The sequence below is a fragment of the Electrona antarctica genome (genome assembly GCF_951216825.1).
Source record: "Electrona antarctica genome assembly, chromosome: 15".
NCBI lineage: Eukaryota > Metazoa > Chordata > Actinopteri > Myctophiformes > Myctophidae > Electrona > Electrona antarctica.
This window is the reverse complement of record NC_136796.1, coordinates 42,477,166-42,503,032: the sequence shown is the minus strand read 5'-3', so window position 1 is coordinate 42,503,032 and position 25,867 is coordinate 42,477,166. Positions and strand designations below refer to the sequence as shown.

The window sequence follows — 25,867 nt, the reverse complement described above, 5'->3', positions numbered from 1 at the left end:
TGCCACAGCGCAAATGTAAAAACAACATAACAAGACTACAACTCGAAATGATTATGGAGATATCAGATACTGCCGCAATCTGGCAGAGTCAGGTTATATAAGCAGACACCGATGAGACACAAGAGTGAGTAGACGGAAATTGTGGCGTCTTATGAGCACTATCTGTTTTTCAATTCATTATGCACTCACTACATCTCAGAGGCAAACAACATATTTTACTCCACTATAATTATCTGACAGCTTCTAGACTAGTTATTAGATGCACGCAGATGTAGATTATTATTACAAAACATGCATTAGTAACACACTTAGGCTGTTCGGAAATAGCCTCACTGCAAGTGAGCTTCGGCCATTTTCAAAAAGTTTACGTGAGTGCTTTTAATTTTGTTGATACCAACACTGTTGTACTTTTACTCAAGCAAAACCCACCAAAATAAAAACGAACCCTATATACTGTGTATGGCTACTTGAAAATCGATGATCTCTAAGCTCACAATGCATTGTGATGGGACATATTGTGAGCTTGTAGATCTGCAATTTTTAAAATAAATGTGAAATATTTTCAGATGGCTATGTCTGCTGCCTATTGCATACAATATTGCGTTCATTTGGGGGATCCTTGACATGAAAAAGTTACTTAGTTACAGCACAGTTGGTGGTGATCGAGCTTGTACTGTGTCTGTGATTAACATAGACATAGAACATTGTAATAAGTGCTCCTATCTCACAACAGCACTCGTGTACAGTAACTTGGCAACCGCCACCAGCTGTTAAGAGACGGTACAGTACTTGAGTACACGTACTTAGTTACTTTACACCACTTGCGTGCCGCCGTGCCAGCAAAGTGTTCTAACCAAATGCTAGCTACTCATTAAGTTGTTCTCATACACTGACTCACATCAGACAAGGCAACACGGCAATCCACTGCAGCGCTTGCAGTATAATCAAAAACATTCCAAGGCACTACTTCAGATCATTAAAACAGGCTAAACTTATAACGGGGAAGGAGGTCACTTGAAAACAAGAAACGATTTGGTCAGGTGAAAGAAGCACTGTGTTCTTGTCTCTGTTGTGTTCTCCCCCCATATTAGTATGATTATGTTAGTAACGTGTATGCCTCGCGGCCGGTGTTTGCGGTCGTTTCCGACATTCTGTGCGTGGTTCAATGACGCATTGCGTGGTTCAATGAACAATGTTTTGTTGTGCAGCTGCTGTCTGCTTCGAGGCTGCGGTGGTAAAGCTTGCTCACTGCGGTGCGGAAATCAGCCCTTTCGCGGTGTGTGTGGCATAGCTTAGGAGGCAGGCCATCATACTACACTCCCATTGGCTTAGGCATGCAGCGTGTACTGGCAGCCAATCAGGCTAGGCCGTCACTCAGTATGACTAGCTGCTGACGATGTCGTCTACATTTCATGAGCGCAGTAGTCAGGTTTCACCGGACCAAAAAAAAACATACATCTATGATGAACTAACCTATTTGATTCAAGCTCGTAACTTTCTGAAGAGTGCCTTGGAATAGTTTATATCCGCGTAAATATAATAGCATTGTTTTGGTTTTGTTCACAGCACAGGGCATACATTTCTACCAACAAAATACTATTTATGTTGCACTGTAGTTAATTACAGTTACTGTAATGTGATGCGTTGCATACGTAAGTGACTTTGGTATGATCCAAACTAAGGTACTTTATGACAGGAAATGCAGGCATCGACACAGATAATTACATTTCAGAGCACAATTCTGGAGATAATAAGGCAGCTCTGGTAATTCATTGATAATTGATCAATTCTTGTTTAAATGCCTGGGAAAGAAATGTGGTAAATCACTGGCACACAGAGATGAGCCGTCAGATGATTATCCAGTGTGCTAACGTTATGTACCACAACAAGAGGTTGTTTTCAAGGCATCACATGCCACAGTCACACTCACACCATGTGCAAACAGCAGGATGATGACGGCACCCTTGACGTGAAAAAAAAAGGGGAAAAAAACGCTTACGCCTTAGAGCTGGCGTGAAGCATGCGCAATAGGCCTATCTCACAGCCCGCTTTCCACGCCCACTTCCGGTAAATAGTGGTGTCATTTAACATTAGCATTTACACGTTTTTTTCTCTGGAGAATCTAAGTACATTTTCTAATGTAAAAATGTGACAGACCAATATTATTATGAAGCAAACAAGATGGTAAATCAGCTCGAAGAGATAGAACAAACCTTACCTTGAGAAAACAAAAGTTGTAGACTTCTTAAATTACCTCTGTTAACATGTAGTGTCTATGGAGTGACGTCACGCTATCACCACTAACGCGGAAAGGGGGCGTATTAAGGGGGCGGGGAAATTCTGTGAGATAGGCCTATTTGCGTATGTTTTTGAAAGAGTGCTGCATGGACAATGGTCCTGTCTGTGTGTATAGCTATAGTGTTCCCACTTCCCAGACATGTGCAGTAGCCTATATATAGCTCTCGTCTCCAGACACAGAAGAACTCTGCTCCGTCTTTTGTCTATTGTCTTCATTGAGACGACGAGGCTTGGCTTGTGGCAATTCAAGGACCAATAGCACAGGGGTCTTGTTTATCTGAGGTTGTTGTTGTTGTTTTTTTACAGCCACCACTTTAAACCTAGCAACATTTTCCGAAAATAGCTTCTCTACAAACTCACAATAATGTGGCCATTTTCAGCAAAGAGGTTTGGTGTAGTGTCGCCATTGCATGTCACCGTCTATTCACACCTTTGGCTATGGATGTGTGCAGCCAATGTATAGGCCTATACTCTCTATTAGGGCTATATTATAGATTTGATATACAGATGTATATGTACAGTACATTGGGGAAGGTCGAAGGCAGCCACCACATTACAATGCTGAAAAGTGCAAGTGCAATATATCTATTTTTTTATTTTTATTATTATTATTATTATTATTGCAGAATAGAAGCATTTTGAGCAGTGGCGTGCACAGACATTTAGAGGGGCAGGTGCTCAAGTGAAAAAAAGGGCACCTGGAACCGGCCGGTTGCCTTAATAGTGTGAGATTTATAGATTTTGGGGGCTAAATAATATATTAGAAGAATATATTTTTTTATCAAGAATTGATCAACGTCACCATGGTCCACGTACTGTACAGTGTGTACACAGTACAAAAGAAAATCAAAAGGGCAGGCACCCCCTAGTGTCTATCTGTGCACGCCACTGATTTTGAGTCCATGTTGGCCAAACGTCATTGTGCCATCAAGGCGTCATGGATGTTTGAATTTAATTGGCAAATTAATCTTATTCTTCCCCTACCCCAGGGACTATATTTCCAGCTTGAATTTTCAAATCAAATTGACAAAAAGAAAGAAATTGGATACTTTGGATTACCCATCGCAAGCAATTAAGTTTCAAGTGTCAAAGTTGTAATTGTTTTTACGCCATAATGAAATGAACAGTTAGAGAATTCACAGAATAACATGGAAATCAAACAACCTATGTGGAAAACTAACTTTGGAAAAGCCTATAAGCCTATTGATACTATATCAGCTACTTGGATAGATCAAATCAATGTATTGTGATGCGTTGTGACATATTGTAAGCTTGTAGGTCTGCTACTTTCAAAATAAATCTTGAAATGTTTTGAAAAGTATTTTTTTTATGTTTAATGACAGGTACAGTGCATGGGGTCCTTGACAAAATATTTTCAGATGGCGGCCCGCAGCCAATTACATACAGTACTGCATTAATGTGCATGAAAAAGTGAATTATAGCACAATTGGTTGTGAGCTTGTACTGTGATAACAGAGGACATTGTAAAAGTGCTCAGACTATCTCCCCATAACAGCACTCAGATTGCATCTCGTGTAACTTGGCAACGGCCACCAGCTGTTAGAGACAACCAATTAGCGTTTACCCAGCGATGGAAGAAGTACTCGCATGTCTTCTAAAAGTGTCAATATTGCAATGTTGATATACTCTGTAGTGTTACAAGTAGAAGTCCCATATAAAAATGTATACTTGAGTACATGGAAATGTACAAATAATAAATGTTATAAATGTACAAAAGCCTCGGCATCAAAATATACTTAGAAGTGCCAAAAGTTGAAGTTCTCATTGTGCAGAATGTCCCGTTCCACAAGTTCAAAGTGTATGAAAAATCTTTTCACGTTGTGAGCACACACACACACACACACACACACACACACACACACACACACACACACACACACACACACACACACACACACACACACACACACACACACACACACACACACACACACACACACACACACACACACACACACACACACACACACACACACACACACACACACACACACACACAGCCAGAGCAGGTACAACACAAAAAAATGAGCGTTTGCGCCTGTCACAGACATTGATGCGCAAAGCAAGTTCAGTCAGGAAACTCGGTGCAGTTACTGCCGGCCGTTCATCGGGCCACCTCAGCATCACGTTCTCATTAATAATAATAATAATAATAACTTAATTTATATAGCACTTTTCTGGACGGAGTCACAAAGTGCTGTACAACACAATCAATAAAAGCAGGAAAATCGAACAAAATTAGATAGATGCAACATAGCAAATCAACAACTTACAGTCAGCTGGCCAACAGTAGAAAGCATATTTTAAAGATGCAATATAAAAAACAACAATGTAATAGATAAAAATAGATAATAATACCGACAAAGTTCAGTGAAAAAACATTTAACGGGGCAGGGGGGGGAATGCTTTTCTGAACAAATAAGTTTTGAGAAGAGATTTAAAAGATGCAATGGTATCTGCTTGTCGGATGGATTTGGGAAGGGTATTCCAAATTTTAGGGGCACGGATGGAGAAGGCTCGTTCTCCCTTGTTTACACGATGGAATTTCTCGGGAACCTTTAGGAGAGCCCCGTCTGAAGACCTAAGGGTACGGGGAGGGTTATAGGGGTGTAGGAGATCAACAAGATATTGGGGTGCCTGGCCCATTTGTACCTTAAATGTTAATAAAAGGATTTTAAAGTCAATTCTAAAAACAACAGGAAGCCAGTGAAGTGTAGCCAGGATCGGAGTGATGTGATCCCGTCTCCTGGTGTTTGTCAGGAGTCTGGCGGCAGCATTTTTGGACAAGTTGTAAGCGGGAAATTGATTTATGGGTTAGGCCTGTGTATAGTGCATTACATTCACATGATTCACTTAATTCATCCAATCACACACTCATTCCTTCTTCATACCGGCTATTTAAACTGGAAGCTTGCACTGCTCATCCTGCTTGCTTACTTGCTGCTGCACACTGATATTGCTGCGCTGCTGTCTGCTTAAACCTTTGCTGCTCTCCCCCCCAGCTACCACCTGTCTCACCCTCCTCCCCCCCAGCTACCACCTGTCTCACCCTCCTCCCCCCCAGCTACCACCTGTCTCACCCTCCTCCCCCCCAGCTACCACCTGTCTCACCCTCCTCCCCCCCAGCTACCACCTGTCTCACCCTCCTCCCCCCCAGCTACCACCTGTCTCACCCTCCTCCCCCCCAGCTACCACCTGTCTCACCCTCCTCCCCCCCAGCTACCACCTGTCTCACCCTCCTCCCCCCCAGCTACCACCTGTCTCACCCTCCTCCCCCCCAGCTACCACCTGTCTCACCCTCCTCCCCCCCAGCTACCACCTGTCTCACCCTCCTCCACCCCAGCTACCACCTGTCTCACCCTCCTCCACCCCAGCTACCACCTGTATCACCCTCCTCCACCCCAGCTACCACCTGTCTCATACCCTCCTCCACCCCAGCTACCACCTGTATCACCCTCCTCCACCCCAGCTACCACCTGTCTCACCCTCCTCCACCCCAGCTACCACCTGTCTCACCCTCCTCCACCCCAGCTATACCACCTGTCTCATACCCTCCTCCACCCCAGCTATACCACCTGTCTCACCCTCCTCCACCCCAGCTACTGCACCTGTATCACCCTCCTCCACCCCAGCTACCACCTGTCTCATACCCTCCTCCACCCCAGCTACCACCTGTATCACCCTCCTCCACCCCAGCTACCACCTGTCTCACCCTCCTCCACCCCAGCTACCACCTGTCTCATACCCTCCTCCACCCCAGCTATATCACCTGTCTCACCCTCCTCCACCCCAGCTACCACCTGTCTCATACCCTCCTCCACCCCAGCTATACCACCTGTCTCACCCTCCTCCACCCCAGCTACCACCTGTCTCATACCCTCCTCCACCCCAGCTACCACCTGTCTCACCCTACTCCACCCCAGCTACCACCTGTCTCATACCCTCCTCCACCCCAGCTATACCACCTGTCTCACCCTCCTCCACCCCAGCTACCACCTGTCTCATACCCTCCTCCACCCCAGCTATACCACCTGTCTCACCCTCCTCCACCCCAGCTACCACCTGTATCACCCTCCTCCACCCCAGCTACCACCTGTCTCATACCCTCCTCCACCCCAGCTACCACCTGTCTCACCCTCCTCCACCCCAGCTACCACCTGTATCACCCTCCTCCACCCCAGCTACCACCTGTCTCATACCCTCCTCCACCCCAGCTATACCACCTGTCTCACCCTCCTCCACCCCAGCTACCACCTGTCTCATACCCTCCTCCACCCCAGCTACCACCTGTCTCATACCCTCCTCCACCCCAGCTATACCACCTGTCTCACCCTCCTCCACCCCAGCTACCACCTGTCTCACCCTCCTCCACCCCAGCTACCACCTGTCTCATACCCTCCTCCACCCCAGCTACCACCTGTCTCACCCTCCTCCACCCCAGCTACCACCTGTCTCATACCCTCCTCCACCCCAGCTATACCACCTGTCTCACCCTCCTCCACCCCAGCTACCACCTGTCTCATACCCTCCTCCACCCCAGCTACCACCTGTCTCATACCCTCCTCCACCCCAGCTATACCACCTGTCTCACCCTCCTCCACCCCAGCTACCACCTGTCTCACCCTCCTCCACCCCAGCTACCACCTGTCTCATACCCTCCTCCACCCCAGCTACCACCTGTCTCACCCTCCTCCACCCCAGCTACCACCTGTCTCACCCTCCTCCACCCCAGCTACCACCTGTCTCACCCTCCTCCACCCCAGCTATACCACCTGTCTCATACCCTCCTCCACCCCAGCTATACCACCTGTCTCACCCTCCTCCACCCCAGCTACTGCACCTGTATCACCCTCCTCCACCCCAGCTACCACCTGTCTCATACCCTCCTCCACCCCAGCTACCACCTGTATCACCCTCCTCCACCCCAGCTACCACCTGTCTCACCCTCCTCCACCCCAGCTACCACCTGTCTCATACCCTCCTCCACCCCAGCTATATCACCTGTCTCACCCTCCTCCACCCCAGCTACCACCTGTCTCATACCCTCCTCCACCCCAGCTATACCACCTGTCTCACCCTCCTCCACCCCAGCTACCACCTGTCTCATACCCTCCTCCACCCCAGCTACCACCTGTCTCACCCTACTCCACCCCAGCTACCACCTGTCTCATACCCTCCTCCACCCCAGCTATACCACCTGTCTCACCCTCCTCCACCCCAGCTACCACCTGTCTCATACCCTCCTCCACCCCAGCTATACCACCTGTCTCACCCTCCTCCACCCCAGCTACCACCTGTATCACCCTCCTCCACCCCAGCTACCACCTGTATCACCCTCCTCCACCCCAGCTACCACCTGTCTCATACCCTCCTCCACCCCAGCTACCACCTGTCTCACCCTCCTCCACCCCAGCTACCACCTGTATCACCCTCCTCCACCCCAGCTACCACCTGTCTCATACCCTCCTCCACCCCAGCTATACCACCTGTCTCACCCTCCTCCACCCCAGCTACCACCTGTCTCATACCCTCCTCCACCCCAGCTACCACCTGTCTCATACCCTCCTCCACCCCAGCTATACCACCTGTCTCACCCTCCTCCACCCCAGCTACCACCTGTCTCACCCTCCTCCACCCCAGCTACCACCTGTCTCATACCCTCCTCCACCCCAGCTACCACCTGTCTCACCCTCCTCCACCCCAGCTACCACCTGTCTCATACCCTCCTCCACCCCAGCTATACCACCTGTCTCACCCTCCTCCACCCCAGCTACCACCTGTCTCATACCCTCCTCCACCCCAGCTACCACCTGTCTCATACCCTCCTCCACCCCAGCTATACCACCTGTCTCACCCTCCTCCACCCCAGCTACCACCTGTCTCACCCTCCTCCACCCCAGCTACCACCTGTCTCATACCCTCCTCCACCCCAGCTACCACCTGTCTCACCCTCCTCCACCCCAGCTACCACCTGTCTCACCCTCCTCCACCCCAGCTACCACCTGTCTCACCCTCCTCCACCCCAGCTATACCACCTGTCTCATACCCTCCTCCACCCCAGCTATACCACCTGTCTCACCCTCCTCCACCCCAGCTACTGCACCTGTATCACCCTCCTCCACCCCAGCTACCACCTGTCTCATACCCTCCTCCACCCCAGCTACCACCTGTATCACCCTCCTCCACCCCAGCTACCACCTGTCTCACCCTCCTCCACCCCAGCTACCACCTGTCTCATACCCTCCTCCACCCCAGCTATATCACCTGTCTCACCCTCCTCCACCCCAGCTACCACCTGTCTCATACCCTCCTCCACCCCAGCTATACCACCTGTCTCACCCTCCTCCACCCCAGCTACCACCTGTCTCATACCCTCCTCCACCCCAGCTACCACCTGTCTCACCCTACTCCACCCCAGCTACCACCTGTCTCATACCCTCCTCCACCCCAGCTATACCACCTGTCTCACCCTCCTCCACCCCAGCTACCACCTGTCTCATACCCTCCTCCACCCCAGCTATACCACCTGTCTCACCCTCCTCCACCCCAGCTACCACCTGTATCACCCTCCTCCACCCCAGCTACCACCTGTCTCATACCCTCCTCCACCCCAGCTACCACCTGTCTCACCCTCCTCCACCCCAGCTACCACCTGTATCACCCTCCTCCACCCCAGCTACCACCTGTCTCATACCCTCCTCCACCCCAGCTATACCACCTGTCTCACCCTCCTCCACCCCAGCTACCACCTGTCTCATACCCTCCTCCACCCCAGCTACCACCTGTCTCATACCCTCCTCCACCCCAGCTACCACCTGTCTCACCCTCCTCCACCCCAGCTACCACCTGTCTCATACCCTCCTCCACCCCAGCTACCACCTGTCTCACCCTCCTCCACCCCAGCTACCACCTGTCTCATACCCTCCTCCACCCCAGCTATACCACCTGTCTCACCCTCCTCCACCCCAGCTACCACCTGTCTCACCCTCCTCCACCCCAGCTACCACCTGTCTCATACCCTCCTCCACCCCAGCTACCACCTGTCTCACCCTCCTCCACCCCAGCTACCACCTGTCTCATACCCTCCTCCACCCCAGCTACCACCTGTCTCACCCTCCTCTACCCCAGCTACCACCTGTCTCACCCTCCTCCACCCCAGCTACCACCTGTCTCACCCTCCTCCACCCCAGCTACCACCTGTCTCATACCCTCCTCCACCCCAGCTACCACCTGTCTCACCCTCCTCCACCCCAGCTACCACCTGTCTCACCCTCCTCCACCCCAGCTACCACCTGTCTCATACCCTCCTCCACCCCAGCTATACCACCTGTCTCACCCTCCTCCACCCCAGCTACCACCTGTCTCATACCCTCCTCCACCCCAGCTACCACCTGTCTCATACCCTCCTCCACCCCAGCTATACCACCTGTCTCACCCTCCTCCACCCCAGCTACCACCTGTCTCACCCTCCTCCACCCCAGCTACCACCTGTCTCATACCCTCCTCCACCCCAGCTACCACCTGTCTCACCCTCCTCCACCCCAGCTACCACCTGTCTCATACCCTCCTCCACCCCAGCTATACCACCTGTCTCACCCTCCTCCACCCCAGCTACCACCTGTCTCATACCCTCCTCCACCCCAGCTACCACCTGTCTCATACCCTCCTCCACCCCAGCTATACCACCTGTCTCACCCTCCTCCACCCCAGCTACCACCTGTCTCACCCTCCTCCACCCCAGCTACCACCTGTCTCATACCCTCCTCCACCCCAGCTACCACCTGTCTCACCCTCCTCCACCCCAGCTACCACCTGTCTCACCCTCCTCCACCCCAGCTACCACCTGTCTCACCCTCCTCCACCCCAGCTACCACCTGTCTCACCCTCCTCCACCCCAGCTACCACCTGTCTCATACCCTCCTCCACCCCAGCTATACCACCTGTCTCACCCTCCTCCACCCCAGCTACCACCTGTATCACCCTCCTCCACCCCAGCTACCACCTGTCTCACCCTCCTCCACCCCAGCTACCACCTGTCTCATACCCTCCTCCACCCCAGCTATACCACCTGTCTCACCCTCCTCCACCCCAGCTACCACCTGTCTCACCCTCCTCCACCCCAGCTACCACCTGTCTCATACCCAAGACACTGAACCCCAAATTGCTCCCGATGTGCTGGTTGGTACCTTGCATGGCTTCCGCCGCAATCAGTGCATGAATGTGTGTGTGAATGGGTGAATGTAATGCACATCTATGTAAAGCGCCTTGGATAAAGGCGCTATATAAATGCACCATTTACCATTTTACCCTCCTCCGCCCCAGCTATACCACCTGTCTCACCCTCCTCCACCCCCGCTACCACCTGTCTCACACCCTCCTCCGCCCCAGCTACCACCTGTCGTTTTGGATCTGCTGTTTAGGTACGAGGGATTCGGAGTCCCTATATGGTTGGGACTGATGAGCTTGAGTACCTAAAAAGTAGGTCCAGTTCATCGCCAAACCAAAAGTGTATCGGGACATCCCTAATTCGAACGCATAACCTCTGCACCCGCTTCGAATGTTATCGACCGATAATCACCAGTCTGTTCAAGGACCATGCAATGGAGCCAGTATGGACATTTCCACATACTGCCTATACCGCCATGCGTAGGCGACTAGGAAATGCGGAAGTGAAATGATTGCCGCCGAAGCGAAAACATCATGCAAACTGACTTACATGGCCGGTTAAGACTGATATGAGGTTAAGGGAATTATACGTGGGCGTTTAAGACTGAGGTTAGGGTTAGATTTAGCCGTCACGGTTAGTAATAGTCAGACAATGCGACCAGCATTGTAGTCAGACAATAGTCAGACAATGCGACCAGTTTGGACAATGGCTGACAACAACGTCAGTATGTGGAAATGTCCATACTGGCTGCATTGAATGGTGTTGATAACGGCTGATGGAGATGAAATCATCTGATAACATCTGAAGCCGCTAACCTCTGTGGTGGTGGGCAGGGACTTTAATTACCACTGCGCCACCGCTCAGGACACTGTACTGCACGTTCAGCAGTATACTTTGGCCATTTGATAATAGCAGATCGACAAGCTCACGACGCAGCCCAAAGTTATAGGCCGAAGAAATATAATCGTCCCGTTTATTAGATTTTTTTTAATTCGATTTTAGTAGGTGCTAAAGAGGCCTAAGGAAAGATATGGTGCATGTATCCGCTTCGTAACGATAATGGCCTTAAGCCAATGCTATTAATTAAGACGGGTGGTCTGTGATCTGAGGTGATTTGTGGTTTTTTCCTCTCCATGAGAGGAGAGAGAACAGAGCATTGAATCTTTGATTTTGTCTCTCGGACTGAGCTCTGATGAATTCTTGTTGAAGAGGAGCATCAATGCAGAATATTCTGGTGAATTATTGATGATGGAGATTCTGAAATAATGACAAGGGAAAAGGAAACAATTGTCTTCGGGGAGCTATATAGATAAATCATGGAAAGCAAGAAAGTATAGCTTTTATTTGTATTTGTAGTTTCTTGTTATTTGTTCATGTTTATTCATTACATCCTCAAAATTATTTGTGAATCCAATACCATAATATATTCCACGATTTACAAATGTGTTTCCATACGATTTACAATTTAGGCATTTGGCAGACGCTCTTAATCCAGAGCAATTTACAATAAGCAGAACAAAAAAGCATGGCAATATATCACATACATAAAAATTGTTATCATGAAACATGCGTAAGCTAAGAACGTAACAGTGGAATATCTATATAATGAAACTATACATATAAACTATACATACTATACTATATACTATAAAATGCTATGACTACATAAAATGCAATTCTAGTGCTGTCTATATACCATGCTATAAACATGATTATTTACAAATGTAAAAATATTATATTTGTGTGTGCGTTAATTCTAAAATACCATTATTTTGTAAATCCTCAATTCTGACTGTAAATCTGTATTTGTGAGTAGACCAACACACGCATGCATTCCTTTTTCCTGTTGAATCATTTTGAGACAAACGTCACGCATTTGTATGATCAATCTTCACAAATGTATTGTAAATATTCCACGATTCTCAAATGTGTTTCCATGATTCATGAAGACTTCATGAATCATGGAAACACATTTGTGAATCATGGAAACACTTAGTGTTTCCATGATTCACAAATGTGTTTCCATGATTTACAAAGTATTGTAGAAAACTGCACACATTAACAAATCGTGCATTCGAAATTGGCCTGAGAAAATTAATGATTTTTGAAATGAGACTTCAATCCATATACTGTATGTACTGTGAATACTGAGACAAGTATCTTGTTTCATGCACCACCCCATAGGTCACTATGGCATTGCATTATGCTATACATATTATGGTCTGAGGCCTGTGTGTTTGAAACATTGAGTACATGACTGCCTCAATGGAATGAAGATCTAAACATTTTATGTATTACTAATGTGCCTCAAAATCCATTACCAATGCCTTTTAGAACAGATTGGTTTGGGGGGTTCTGTCCTATAGCAGGTTGGCTTCGGATGGTCCTGTTGCGCATGTGACATAAGAAGGCATGGGTGTCATTAGGATGTTATCGGTTCACACTCTGCTTATTTATTCCAGCTCTTATCGATTCCCCAGTTCAGTTCCATATAGGTAAAAATACAAAATACATTTGTAAATCATGGAAACACATTTTGTAAATCATGGACACACTTTTGCAATCTTGGAAACACATGTAAATCATGGAAACACATTTGTATTATGGTATTGGATTCACAAATAATTTTGAGACAAATGTCTCCCCATATACTAAACTGCTGCTTTTGAAAAAGAAAATCACAGATCAATTCAAATAATCAGTGACTTCTAATTTACAACTATAGCAAATGCAGGTCTTTTGTCCCTTCTTTAGTTCATAAAACGAATGAACTTCCTTGAATGATACCAACGAAATGAAAGTAGCCCAAACTAATCTATCCAACAAAAACCCAAACATCTTCTGTCTGTCCAGAAATCAAGTACAAGTAATCTTCAAATCCATAAGGGAAATGCAAAGCAATGCACTGTATGAAAAGACACTATAATACTCTTACCCAACCTCTGTGTTAGGGAGCTCCAGGAAGATTAACTTGTTCCTTTATTCTGTCAGTTCACAATATCCACCATCAGAATAGTATTACTGTATATTGGCCCAAGTCATTGTTTGAGGAATATCATATTTTCGCCTAAATCATCTCTTCATGACACTGGCCACCTCTGGTAAAATTGCTTGTAATGGAAAAGGATCAAGCTGTTCCTATAGTTCCCTCCCCAGTAGTATAATGGCATACAGATCTGGGTTTGCTATGCCACAAGAATGTGGAATGCGATACCAACACTCATACAGAGAGTAAATCCTTTTTCTCTTTCAAAACCGTTCGAAGAGAGCACTTACAGGTGGCTGCAATTCAAAACAAAACGTAATTAGTAACTAAAGTTCAAAACTTTAGTTACTAGGCCTAATTACTTTGTAGATGTGGAAAACTTTAAGTTTTCATATACTTGCAGTGGAGTAAAAGTACGATATTTTCCTCTGAGATGTACAGTAGGCTATAAGTAAAAGTATTGAAATTTGTAAATATCAGAGAAAGTAAAAAATAAAACTAAAGTACTTTAGTAGATGTACTGTACATAGTTACTTTACACCCCTGCTGATTTATCTACTGCTAATAGACTGTATTGGTGAGCTCAGGGAACTTAAGGGCATGTTACGTTTGACGCGTGCACGCACACACGCACACACACACACACGATAATATTCATGGGACAACCATTTCCTATCCGTGTCAGCTCTGCAGTACGCAGTTTTGTCAGCTGCAGTCAGACCTGGAATATGAATAGCTTTGTGCAATGCAGTCATTTTGGTAAATATTTTAAACCCGAAGTTGCTACAGACAAAGTCAAGGGTTTTTAAAGACCAGTGTGTATTCAGCCACCGTTCTGAGTTCCATTCCGAAGGACAGCAAAGAAGCCTTTTTAATAAGAGGCGTTTGCACAGAGCGCCGCCACACTTCACACGGCGTGATCCATTAACCCATTCTGGCCTGACATCGAAATTTAAATCTACATAATACCTATGTTTCAATATTTCATGTCAAGGAACCCAACATTTTTATGTAAGAGGCCGCTGAACCCCATCTAAAAATATGTTGTTCCAGGGACCCCCCAGAAGCAAATATTTAAGTCATTTTTAAAAAAATAAATAAAAAATAGCAAACCTACAAGTTCGTAGCGCGCCACTCGGTGGCGCGCTATGAGCTTGTAGATCTGCTATTTTTCAATAGCTAAACTGCTAAAGTATAACAATATTTAAACACCAAAAGGGGTTCCCGCCCAAAATGTGTTAAATCAGCTTCTGAGTTGAGTTCACCTTGTCTATTATGGATGTGAAAGTGCCTTTTCATCTCATTAACTGTACATAAAACTACTGTAAAAACCACAGAGACGACATTAAGCCAATATTAACCGACTGACCTTGTGCCTTTAAAAGAAAACAAGAATTGATCAATTATCAATTCATTACCAGCTGCTGCCTTATATCTCCAGAATTGTGCTCTGAAATGCAAATATCTGTATCTGTATTTGTGTGTGTGTGTGTGTGTGTGTGTGTGTGTGTGTGTGTGTGTGTGTGTGTGTGTGTGTGTGTGTGTGTGTGTGTGTGTGTGTGTGTGTGTGTGTGTGTGTGTGTGTGTGTGCGTGTGCGTGCGTGCGTGCGTGTGTGTGTGTGTGTAAACAACAGGATCTGTCGAGGTGACTCTGTAACTGTGACAGTGTAGCCTTAGTCTACCACAAATGGAACCAAAGGACCCTTTTATAACAATAAACTCTGAGACTGTACAAATGGACTGTTATGGGTCCATTTGGTTGTATTTGTATACACTCTCAGCCCTCAGGTAGGCCATTCTCCAAACCATTATATATCACACCTCACGCACAGCTGTCGGTTGTAGTGTTGACATTGGCTTGGCAGGTATTAAAGAACATCTCTCATATGTGTCAAAATCGCGGGGGTCCTCGGTAGTCTGCCTGGGGATCCCCGCGGAGGTCTGCAGCGGGTGTGCTCTCATGCAGGTCTACGCACTGTTTAGCTGCGCTGCACTGTTATGCTCAAATGAGTTAGCCTAAAGAATTCTGAGGCATCATGGCGGCGGGTTCGCGCGAACGTTTAGACGATGGAATTCAAAGTGTCTGGTTGCGTAGAGACGAGGCAGCCAATCAGGACGCCAGGTACAGCATCCAATGAGCTATTGGAAGCCATCCCGAGCGTTTACAGCCCAGCATGCTTTTCAAGCAGCTGGTAAAAAGTTCCGGAGCTAATTTTAATAATGAGGTGAGGGATGGATGGAACAGTAGGTACAGTAGGTGTTGGTGTACGTACGTACATACGTACGTACACCCTGGGCTGAATCGCTGAGCTACAATATTTATTCCATAGGCTACAGAAAAAGACGTGTTATTAAATCAAATCAATCCAATTGATTTTGTGCATGGTTCATGAACGTATGGATGACAGAGACAGAGTAGGCACCCCACTACATGTATTGTATTCAACCGTGATGCATTAAACTTGTTTGTTTGTGTATTTGTTTGTTTGTTTGTGGCTTTCAGATCTAGCTCATCGTATTTAGCTGACTGTCTGATGTTCACTTTTGAGAGATTTCAGACTTATACACTAGCTAGGAAGGATTCCACTGTTTGTTTGTTTGTTTGTTTGTTTGTTTGTTTGTTTGTTTGTTTGTTTGTTTGTTCGTTTAAGTGAGTATGGGTTGGGAGATTTTAGACTAGATAAGACCTTGCTGATCTCGCTGGGTAAATTCAGCCAAAGACAGTACAGCAGTTAAGAACAGATTACAGGGAGAGGTGGAAAAGGAACAGCAGATACAGCATGGTGGAGAGACTAGTCTTTTAAGTGACTATGGGGTGCCTCCTAGTGCTGCTTCAGCTTTGGTGGCTTCATATATTAGTTTCACAGCACTCAATAATATTGGATTTGTGTTAAATGGACAAATTACATTTGTATTCATTAAAAAGGTTACATAGTGAGGCTTTAATGTGTAATTTCAGACATTCAACTAAAAACATGTTGCTAATGCTATCACACAACCTGTGGCAACCCTGTAGCAACACTGAAAAGGGTGATACTGTATAGTGCTGCCAAAAGTCTATGTAGACAACTATGAAATATACATCCATCCTGCAACAATTCTATTCCAATATGCAGTGGGGGTCCCCGCTTTCTCACCCTCACACTCACTCACTCGCTCTACAGTATATCATTGGATCATTGATTCACAACCCTTTCAGGTCATGAAAGGTTTTGTCCAAAGCGTTTTTTACAACCTTTCATTGGTTCAATATTTATTTTTTTACCAATACACAGACGTAAAGCGTGTTCAATAACACTGATTTATGCAAAAAAAAAGGTGAGTTTCCACCCGACGTATGTTTTGTGTGCAAGAGTTTATTTGATATAATATGAACTAGGCTACTGTACAAATTAATTGTACAGTAGCCTATGTGAACTGCCCCCCCCCCCCCCCAGTTCAAGCACGTGGAATTAAAGAAGTTTAGTAGCCTGGCATGTTATTAGTTTGTAATCTCTGTGTGGAACCTGCATTTCCAAGGGGCAAAAATAAATAAATGCCTCTGGTGATTCAACCCCATGGGGGTCCAGACCCACATGTTGAGAACCACTGGTGATTAAACCCCATGGGGGTCCAGACCCACATGTTGAGAACCACTGGTGATTAAACCCCATGGGGGCCCAGACCCACATGTTGAGAACCACTGGTGATTAAACCCCATGGGGGCCCAGACCCACATGTTGAGAACCACTGGCGATTAAACCCCATGGGGGCCCAAACCCACATGTTGAGAACCACTGGTGATTAAACCCCATGGGGGCCCAAACCCACATGTTGAGAACCACTGGTGATTAAACCCCATGGGGGCCCAGACCCACATGTTGAGAACCACTGGCGATTAAACCCCATGGGGGCCCAAACCCACATGTTGAGAACCACTGGTGATTAAACCCCATGGGGGCCCAAACCCACATGTTGAGAACCACTGGTGATTAAACCCCATGGGGGCCCAAACCCACATGTTGAGAACCACTGGTGATTAAACCCCATGGGGGCCCAAACCCACATGTTGAGAACCACTGGTGATTAAACCCCATGGGGGCCCAAACCCACATGTTGAGAACCACTGGTGATTAAACCCCATGGGGGCCCAAACCCACATGTTGAGAACCACTGGTGATTAAACCCCATGGGGGCCCAGACCCACATGTTGAGAACCACTGCACTAGATCAAAAAATGTGGCCCAAAAATACCACATGTAAATGGAATTAATATGAAAAAGAAAGACAATGGAGGGCAATTCATATCCCCGTCTGAATATCTGGCAGAACACCTGGCAGGCTGCGCACCTTTAAAAATGATTGTATAATTACGTAATGTATGCGGCCTCGCGGGGCTTTTATGGTGGAGTGCATGATCTATTTGTGCATCCGATGCGCCAGCACGCCGCGCCCGTACACAAAAAGCAATCCACCTGTGCACACACGAGCACAAAGGCACCTGTGCATCGATGGGAGGCCCTGCACCCGCGTCCCGGGTACAACAAATGTGTCTGTTCCCTTGGCAACGCGTGCGATAATAGAGTCATTATAACAGGACAAACAGATTACGACAGACCTGCAACGGCAGACGAGGGGAGCAAGGATCCAATCAACAATATCAAAGAGATGCTTAAGAGAGGAAAGGGAAAGGACAGCGGGAAGACTCATTAGGACATAACCAGGCAGTCGTCTCATTCTCCTGCATGTGAAACACAGTGTGTGAGCAATTTAGTGGAGGCTGGGGCTGTAGTTGTCGCACTTGTTTTTTTTTTGGCTTTCACTTCAATCTCTCCGTCTCAGTACGTCACACTTTTCATATTAAATCAAATAAACTCTTGCGCACAAAACATCGGGTGGAAACCACCTAACTCCATTTTTGAGGGTTTTTTTTATTTATTTATTTTTGCATAAATCAGTGTTATTGAACACGCTTTACGTCTGTGTATTGGTAAAAAAATAAATATTGAACCAATGAAAGGTTGTAAAAAAACGCTTTGGACAAAACCTTTTAACTCCATTGGACCCTCAAACTGTCAGCTATAACTCCACCACCTCTCCCCCTGCAAGTAATTGACAATATATAAAGTCACAACACCAACTTTGATAAGGCTGTCAAAGTTGGTGTTGTTGATGTTTTAAAAATATAAAGTTTTCTTCATTTCCTGAAAAACGAACATTTTGGAGTTAGGTGGTTTCTTCCCAACAGCAGACATATATAATTATATATATAGATTTGTACTTCTCACATTAATATAAAGATATAGATACATTACAGGAATAGTGTGTTAAGTTTAGCTTGACCTCATACACACTATTCCTGTTCAGTGGTGTTAAGGAACTAAGTATATTTATTCAAGTATACTGTACTGTATACTAAAGTACAATTATTTTTTACTTTAGTGAAGTTCCAAATTTGGTGACATCAGTGTTCTGCGCTGCATTCTACTGTCTCTACTGTCTACGGAGGGGAGGGGAGGGGAGGGGAAAAGGCGGGGAGGCGAGCGGATGGTAGGGGAGGCGGGCTCATACTGTAGGTTGGTGAACCAATAGGAAGTCGGCGTCGGTTTCCAGCGCTAGTTTGTCCCGACCCTCTATGCCCAGAAAAGCATAGGTCTCTTTCTTTCTTTTTTTTTAAAGATTTGTATTTGGCTTTTCTGCCTTTATGAAGATAGACAGGAAAGAGGGAGAGAGAGAGAAGGGGAGAGACATGCAGCAAAGGTCGTCATGAACGGGACTCGAACACGCAACGCGCTGTCAGGCCAAAGCCTATATGTGGCATGCGCCTGGACCGCTTGGCCAGCAGGCGCCCCACAGCATATAGGCTAGTTGCAGCCGAGTGTAAAACGTTATATTGATTGACATTTGTTCCTTCCTTCCTTCCTTCTTTTTTAGGTGGTAGAGTGTCCCATTAGTAATGTCTGCTCAAATCTAGCCCACAGATCTGCCAGTTTTCCATGGCTGAATCCATTACTCCCCAATTAATTCCCGAGAATAATCGAGAAGTAAGAATTTATATCAATTAACTTGTTACTTTGCAGGGAGGAGGCTGGAAAGACAGCTGTTCGGAGAGAATCATTTCTTGAATCAAATAAATTACATCTGACACATTATGCGCTCATTATAGATTATGAATCATGCACGATGTTTTGATTTATACATCGCATGCATTTCACACCTGTTGTTTAGCTTTGTCCAACACACATTACCGCCACAGTTAACAATGAGGAATTCAAAATATATATATATTTTCCACTCCGTGATGTATTTATGGCCCCGTTATATGACAGTGTTGCCCACCGGAAATAGCCGATCTACAAGCTCACAACCTGTCACATCTTTCATTCAAGTTTCATTTATTCTCGAAATTACACTGAGTAATTAAACTCATTTTCAGTGTCGTCGAGTAATACAATATCATATAAAAAAACATCACAAAAATCAGAAGATCAGGAAAACAAAAAGGTATACATTATGAATTACATAGGTTACAAATAGAAGCTAAGACAAATTTCAAAACGATCTAAAAACAGCTACATATTGTGGGGGTCTGTATGCTCACCAAGGTTTTAAAACGACTCGGGGGTACCAATGTGGTCAATTTTAATGTAGTTTGCAGGACATTCCATGTATTAGGGCCACAGAAGCCAAAAGCAGATCTACCAAGTTCAGAGTTAACTTTTGGTACATTGAATTTGGGGGAATGACTTGACCGGGTGTGGTAGGGTTCAGAGTCCCATTTCAGAAATGATGAGATGTATTTAGGGCAATCTCCAAGCATGGCTTTATACAAGAACAGGTGCCAATGTGGTTGTCGTCTCTCTGTCAGAGAGAACCATCCAACCTTGTTATATAAGATGCAATGGTGAGTACCATACTATCACCTGTAATAAATCGAATCGATGAGTGAACAGAGTCTAGGGATTTGCTGCATGTCTATAGATTATGTCCCCATAATCCAAGACAGACAGGAACACTGCCTCAATACCCTCTTTCTGCTAATGATACGATACGAACTGGCTTTATTTCTATACAAAAAGTATATAAATTTAAGGTCATTACCGTCATTCATATGTGAATGTCATTATAGGAGATATTTTTGGCTCTGGAGAACAACATGAATTTTGTTTTGCTGATGTTCAACATCAATCTGAGACCAATAAGAGCATCCTGGAGGACGTTCAAAGAAAGTTGTAGGTTTTCCATTGCGACTTGTATAGAGTCTGCTGTACAATAAATGATTGTGTCATCTGCATAGAGATGACAGCTACAGTCATTTAAGAATTAGGTGATATTTATATACTGTAGATACTAAAAAGGATCAGGCCCATAATTGATCCTTGTGGGACACCTTTTGAAATGGTTAAAAACTCAGACTGGGTATTTCCCGTTTTCACACATTGATGTCTTTCAGACAGGTAGCTTTGGAACCAACTGCAGACATTTGTGTCAAAACAATACTGTCTAATCTCTGCAACAAAAGGAAGGGAATGATGGACACAGTATCAAAAGCTTTTGATAAGTCTACAAATAGCACAGTGCATTTTTTTTCATTTACATTTTCTCTCTAAAGCTGGATTGATGTGGGCTTAGGACAGAGTGTTCTGAGAGAAATGCTTTAACCTGTTTGTTTATCAGGGATTCCATAATTTTAGCTAAACAGGATAGCTTGGAGATCGGTCTGTAGTCATTTAAATCGCCTCTATCTGCGACACATTGTGAGCTTGTAAATCGCCTATTTCCGGCACTGACACAGTCACACGACAAAGTATACTGTATAAGGCAGCTTTATGAATAGTTCTGCCACTTTCCGAATTCGAGACATCTAATGGATCGTCACAAAGTCATTACTGACAAAAACAAAATAACAAATAAAAATCAACGAGAGCAAAGAGTGATGTGTGTGTGTATGTTTCAGGATGATCATCATTCCTCCGGTGCAAGTTTATGGAAAGTATACTGTGGGTGGAAGGAAGACTTTGTTTTTTCACTGTCAGAAAAAGAAAAAGTATGGCATGCACAGATGCACTGTCTATTATTCTGTGAATCTGTGTACATCAGCCAGAGTCAGCTGCTTTTGACCATAGCTTGATCCATCAGCTCTTTTGCAACTCTCCCAAAAATCATATCACTGCGGGTTAAAAGGACTGCATTGTGAATGCACATAAAACTCAGGTTTTTTTTAATTATTGCTAGCCACAAATCACATTGACGGAAACTACAGTTTATAAAAACTGTAGTTTTTATAAACTGTACACCCACCCCCTCAACACGTGGTTGAGGGGGTGGAGAATCCTCCCGAGGTAATGTAGAATCAATATCGGGCGGCGCAATCCACTGAAAAACTTGCCTGGGTTTCAAGAGTGCGAAAGTGCATAGTTGATGCACTTTGCAAAGCATATGTTAGCGTGATAAACATGCACAACTGGCAGTGCTTGAAGAAAGTACTCCAATTGTACTTAAGTAAAAGTAAAAGTAGTATAGCACTCAGATTTTTTCCAAAAACTTCCGCACAAATAAAATCATCAACCTGTATGAATGAGGCTTGAGCAGAAATACGTTTGAATAACCGTGTCGCCTTTTCATGTCGTGTATTTGTATCGCAACCTTAAGTATCAAATCTCCCTTAAAAATGTCCTGAGTTAGCTTTTGTGTTTACAAACATGACCATGCAAGAAAAATCTTTTGAAGGGACCTATGCTGTATTTTGCCTCTTGCCAGAATGGGATATTGAATAGAGGCATGCTTGCAAGAAATGTGTCGTGCTCGTTAATCTTATTTGGGACTCAAAGATTGCGGGGGAAGGGGGGGGGGTTCCAATTAGTCTGAACTTTTTTCTCTATGGTCGAGGGCTTTGGGAAGTAAAGAGAGGAGGTATTGGATGAGAACGGATTCATTGAGGAGCCAGTGAAGCTTTTAGCTTAATTAGACTTTATCTTTAGGCTATGGGCTGCTGACTCACACAGAAACACTGTTGAGAAAAAAATATAGTGTGTGTGTGTGTGTGTGTGTGTGTGTGTGTGTGTGTGTGTGTGGGGGGGGGGGGGGGGGGGGGGGACAATAGGAGGGTGGGGGGGGGGGGGGGGGGTTATTAAATGTAGATACCGTTTGCTCTGTGATATATTCAAGAACAAATATTAACAACAGAAACAAGTACAAATAGTAACAGAAACAAGACTGTAGGATGAGGATTAACACAGTCTTTCTCTCTCTCTCCCTCCCTCTCACTCCCTCTCTCCCTCTCCCTCCCTCTCACTCACTCACTCCCTCTCCCTCCCTCCCTCTCCCTCTCCCTCCCTCTCCCTCTCTCTCCCTCCCCCTCTCTCTCCCCCTCAAGGCTACGGGCACGCGGCTCCGGGGACGGACGCGGGCAAGGCCTTCTGCATGTTCTACGCCGTGCTGGGCATCCCGCTGACGCTGGTCATGTTCCAGAGCCTGGGCGAGCGCATGAACACGTTCGTCAAGAGCCTGCTGAAGCGCATCAAGAAGTGCTGCGGCATGAGCGTCACCGACGTCTCCATGGAGAACATGGTGACGGTGGGCTTCTTCTCCTGCATCGGCACGCTGTGCGTGGGCGCCGTCGCCTTCTCCCACTACGAGGAATGGAGCTTTTTCCAGTCCTACTACTACTGCTTCATCACGCTCACCACCATCGGCTTCGGGGACTTTGTGGCGCTGCAGAAGAATCGCGCGCTGCAGCGGAAGCCGCTCTACGTGGCCTTCAGCTTCATGTACATTCTGGTGGGCCTGACGGTCATCGGCGCCTTCCTCAACCTGGTGGTGCTGCGCTTCCTGACCATGAACAGCGAGGACGAGCGGCGCGACGCCGAGGAGCGGGCCTCGCTGGTGGCCGGCAACAGGAACAGCATGATCATCCAGATCCAGGACGAGGCGCCGCAGCAGCACCGCGGTGGGGGGCGCCGGCGTGGCCGGCGAGAGCAGCCACACCATCAGCAGCAGCAGCAGCAGCAGCATCAGCAGCAGCAGCAGCAGCATCAGTACCGGCCGGACGTCACCGACCTGCAGTCGGTGTGCTCCTGCATGCGCTACCACTCGCACGAGTTCAGCAGCTCCGGGGGAGGCGGGGGTGGAGGAGGAGGAGGGGGAGGAGGAGGGGGGGGCATAGGAGGCCTGGGCTGTGCCTTCTCCCACCAGAACTCGTTCAGCTCGCAGCTGAACCCCACGCAGTACTTTCACGCGGCCGTCTCCTACCGGATCGAGGAGATCTCGCCCAGCACCTTGAAGAACAGCTTCTTCCCGTCGCCCGTCAGCTCCGTGTCGCCGGGCCTCCACAGCTTCACGGACTACCACAGGCTCATGAAGAGGAGGAGGAAATCCGTCTGAGTTCTTGATCTACCCTGTACTCCCCCCGGAAAGAAAAAACAAGGGAGCCGTTTAAGCTTTCCCATAATGTTTTCTACAATTAGGTCAAACATCTATACGGATGCTGCTCCTTACCAAATCTTTATCTCAGCACTTACGGTTTCTTTTTCTTGGATTGATATGTAATGTATAAAGTATTCATGGGAATGTGTGGAGGAGCGCTACAGCAGAGCAGCGAAGCGTGGACACTGAAGACGTTTATACGAGAGACGCATAAGCATGAAGCATGGATGTCTATTTTTTCAACGAACAGGCCCATTTAAAAACAGAAGAAGAAAAAAAAAGACACCTTCCTTGTTGGATATTTACAAAATTGATATATTAACGTTGGTTACATACCAAATGATGCACACTTGGGATTTTAGGAAGATGCTATTTTTCAAAAGGGAGTATGCCTGTTTCACCTTAACTTGAAGAAAATATTATTAATTATCATTATTATATCATCATTATGTACTATTCCATTGCCTCACTTCATACAGTACAGATACTTTGAAATGACATCAGGTATTATTTTGTATAAGACACACACTACATCATGCCAAAATATTGTCGCCAATATTAGCATGTGCATTAGATGTCGTTCAATGAGTGTGCCATGGTTTTGTGACCTTAAAATTCATCCGTTTGGGAAACAGCCACGTTTGTACGAAGAAAACGATACATCTCATTTCCGATCGTATTTTTCTTGAATTCAAAGGATCATCTTGGTTGCGATTGTGCACCTCGAGCTCCTCTCTGAAGGCTGATAGGCAAGTGTCCAGCACTGAAAATGAAGCCAATGCCGAAGGAAACGCTGCAGAGGGCCTATAGAGGGTGCCATTTCCCTGCCTGCCAGTTGCAGATTAATTTTTAATCCATTAGAGTTAACAGTTGGTTTAATTACCTCTGTAAACATTTTCATAAATATTTATTACCTCAGTGAACATTTTCATAAATATTTCATATTTTCAGTCGCTAGTTTAATGTCTTCTTTCAATTATCATGATGGGGTTTTTTTTGTAAATTAAAATTTACAAATTATTCCTGAGTGCACCTCAAGTACAGAAACTGACATTTGAATATATCCATATTTGTCCAGTTATTTTTGGTCCTCCAATTGAAAGTAAAAGTCGATGCTGTATAGTCGTCGACACCGTCATGCGATGGGTTATAATTTAACCACTTAAACCCTACACACTTTATTGGCTGGGGTCCACCATGAGGGTCTATATTCTTGGACCCCTCCCGTTTCACCTCTAAATCTCTTTGACAAGTACAAAGTACAATCGACAAAATCACAATACAATGCTTTGTGAGTTTGGAAAATGGACTGTAGATCGCCCCTTGCCTATATATCTTCACTGAAAGTTTGCCTGGTATGACACGGCCAGAATAGACAGTAGAGTTAAAGGAGAATTCCATGCTAGAAGGATTTCTCACCTTTATTTGTAGTTGTTACGTCCTCACCAAAGAGGTCCAGGTGTTATTTTGTGCAAAAGTGCATTATTGGCTATTTCCCTTAATATAAGCCCTCAATGGGTTTTGGGTTTTTGTGCTAAATCGCTTATTTCCAATCGAAATGAGTAGTAGGCTAAAGTGTGCCGCTTGGGATACTATTTACATTATGAAGAGAGGATATATACAAAAAAAAGATTTTTGAGCGATGGAAATAAGCGAATTAGCACAACACCCCAATGCCCCATTCAATTCAATGCAATTAAATTCATTGAGGCTTATGGTAGGGGAAATAGCCAATAATGCGCTTTTGCACAAAATAACACCTGGACCTCTTTGGTGGGGACGTAACAACTACAAATAAAGGTAAGAAAGCCTTCTAGCATGGAATTCTCCTTTAATGTGGTTAAAGCATATATAGAGAGATTGGAACAGCCATGGAGACAGTGTGTGAAGACCAAGGAACGCAGAGAGGAGGAGGAGGGAATCAACGGCAGCTTTATGATCCTTTGGATTTGTTTAAAATACGTTACGAGAAAGAGCTTGTAACAGTTTTA

At 45.8% G+C, this 25,867-nt stretch overlaps 1 protein-coding gene across 1 annotated transcript in view; it reads left to right on the top strand.

Moving 5' to 3' along the window:
- kcnk9 (potassium channel, subfamily K, member 9) overlaps positions 1-24,149 on the top strand; it is a 72,989-nt gene extending 48,840 nt beyond the window's left edge. Inside the window, exon 2 of the mRNA XM_079521860.1 lies at positions 22,828-24,149. Coding sequence (XP_079377986.1) covers positions 22,828-23,834 — 1,007 coding nt within the window. The 3' untranslated portion in view covers positions 23,835-24,149. The remainder of the gene's footprint in view (positions 1-22,827) is intronic.
- The last annotated feature ends 1,718 nt before the right edge of the window (positions 24,150-25,867 follow it).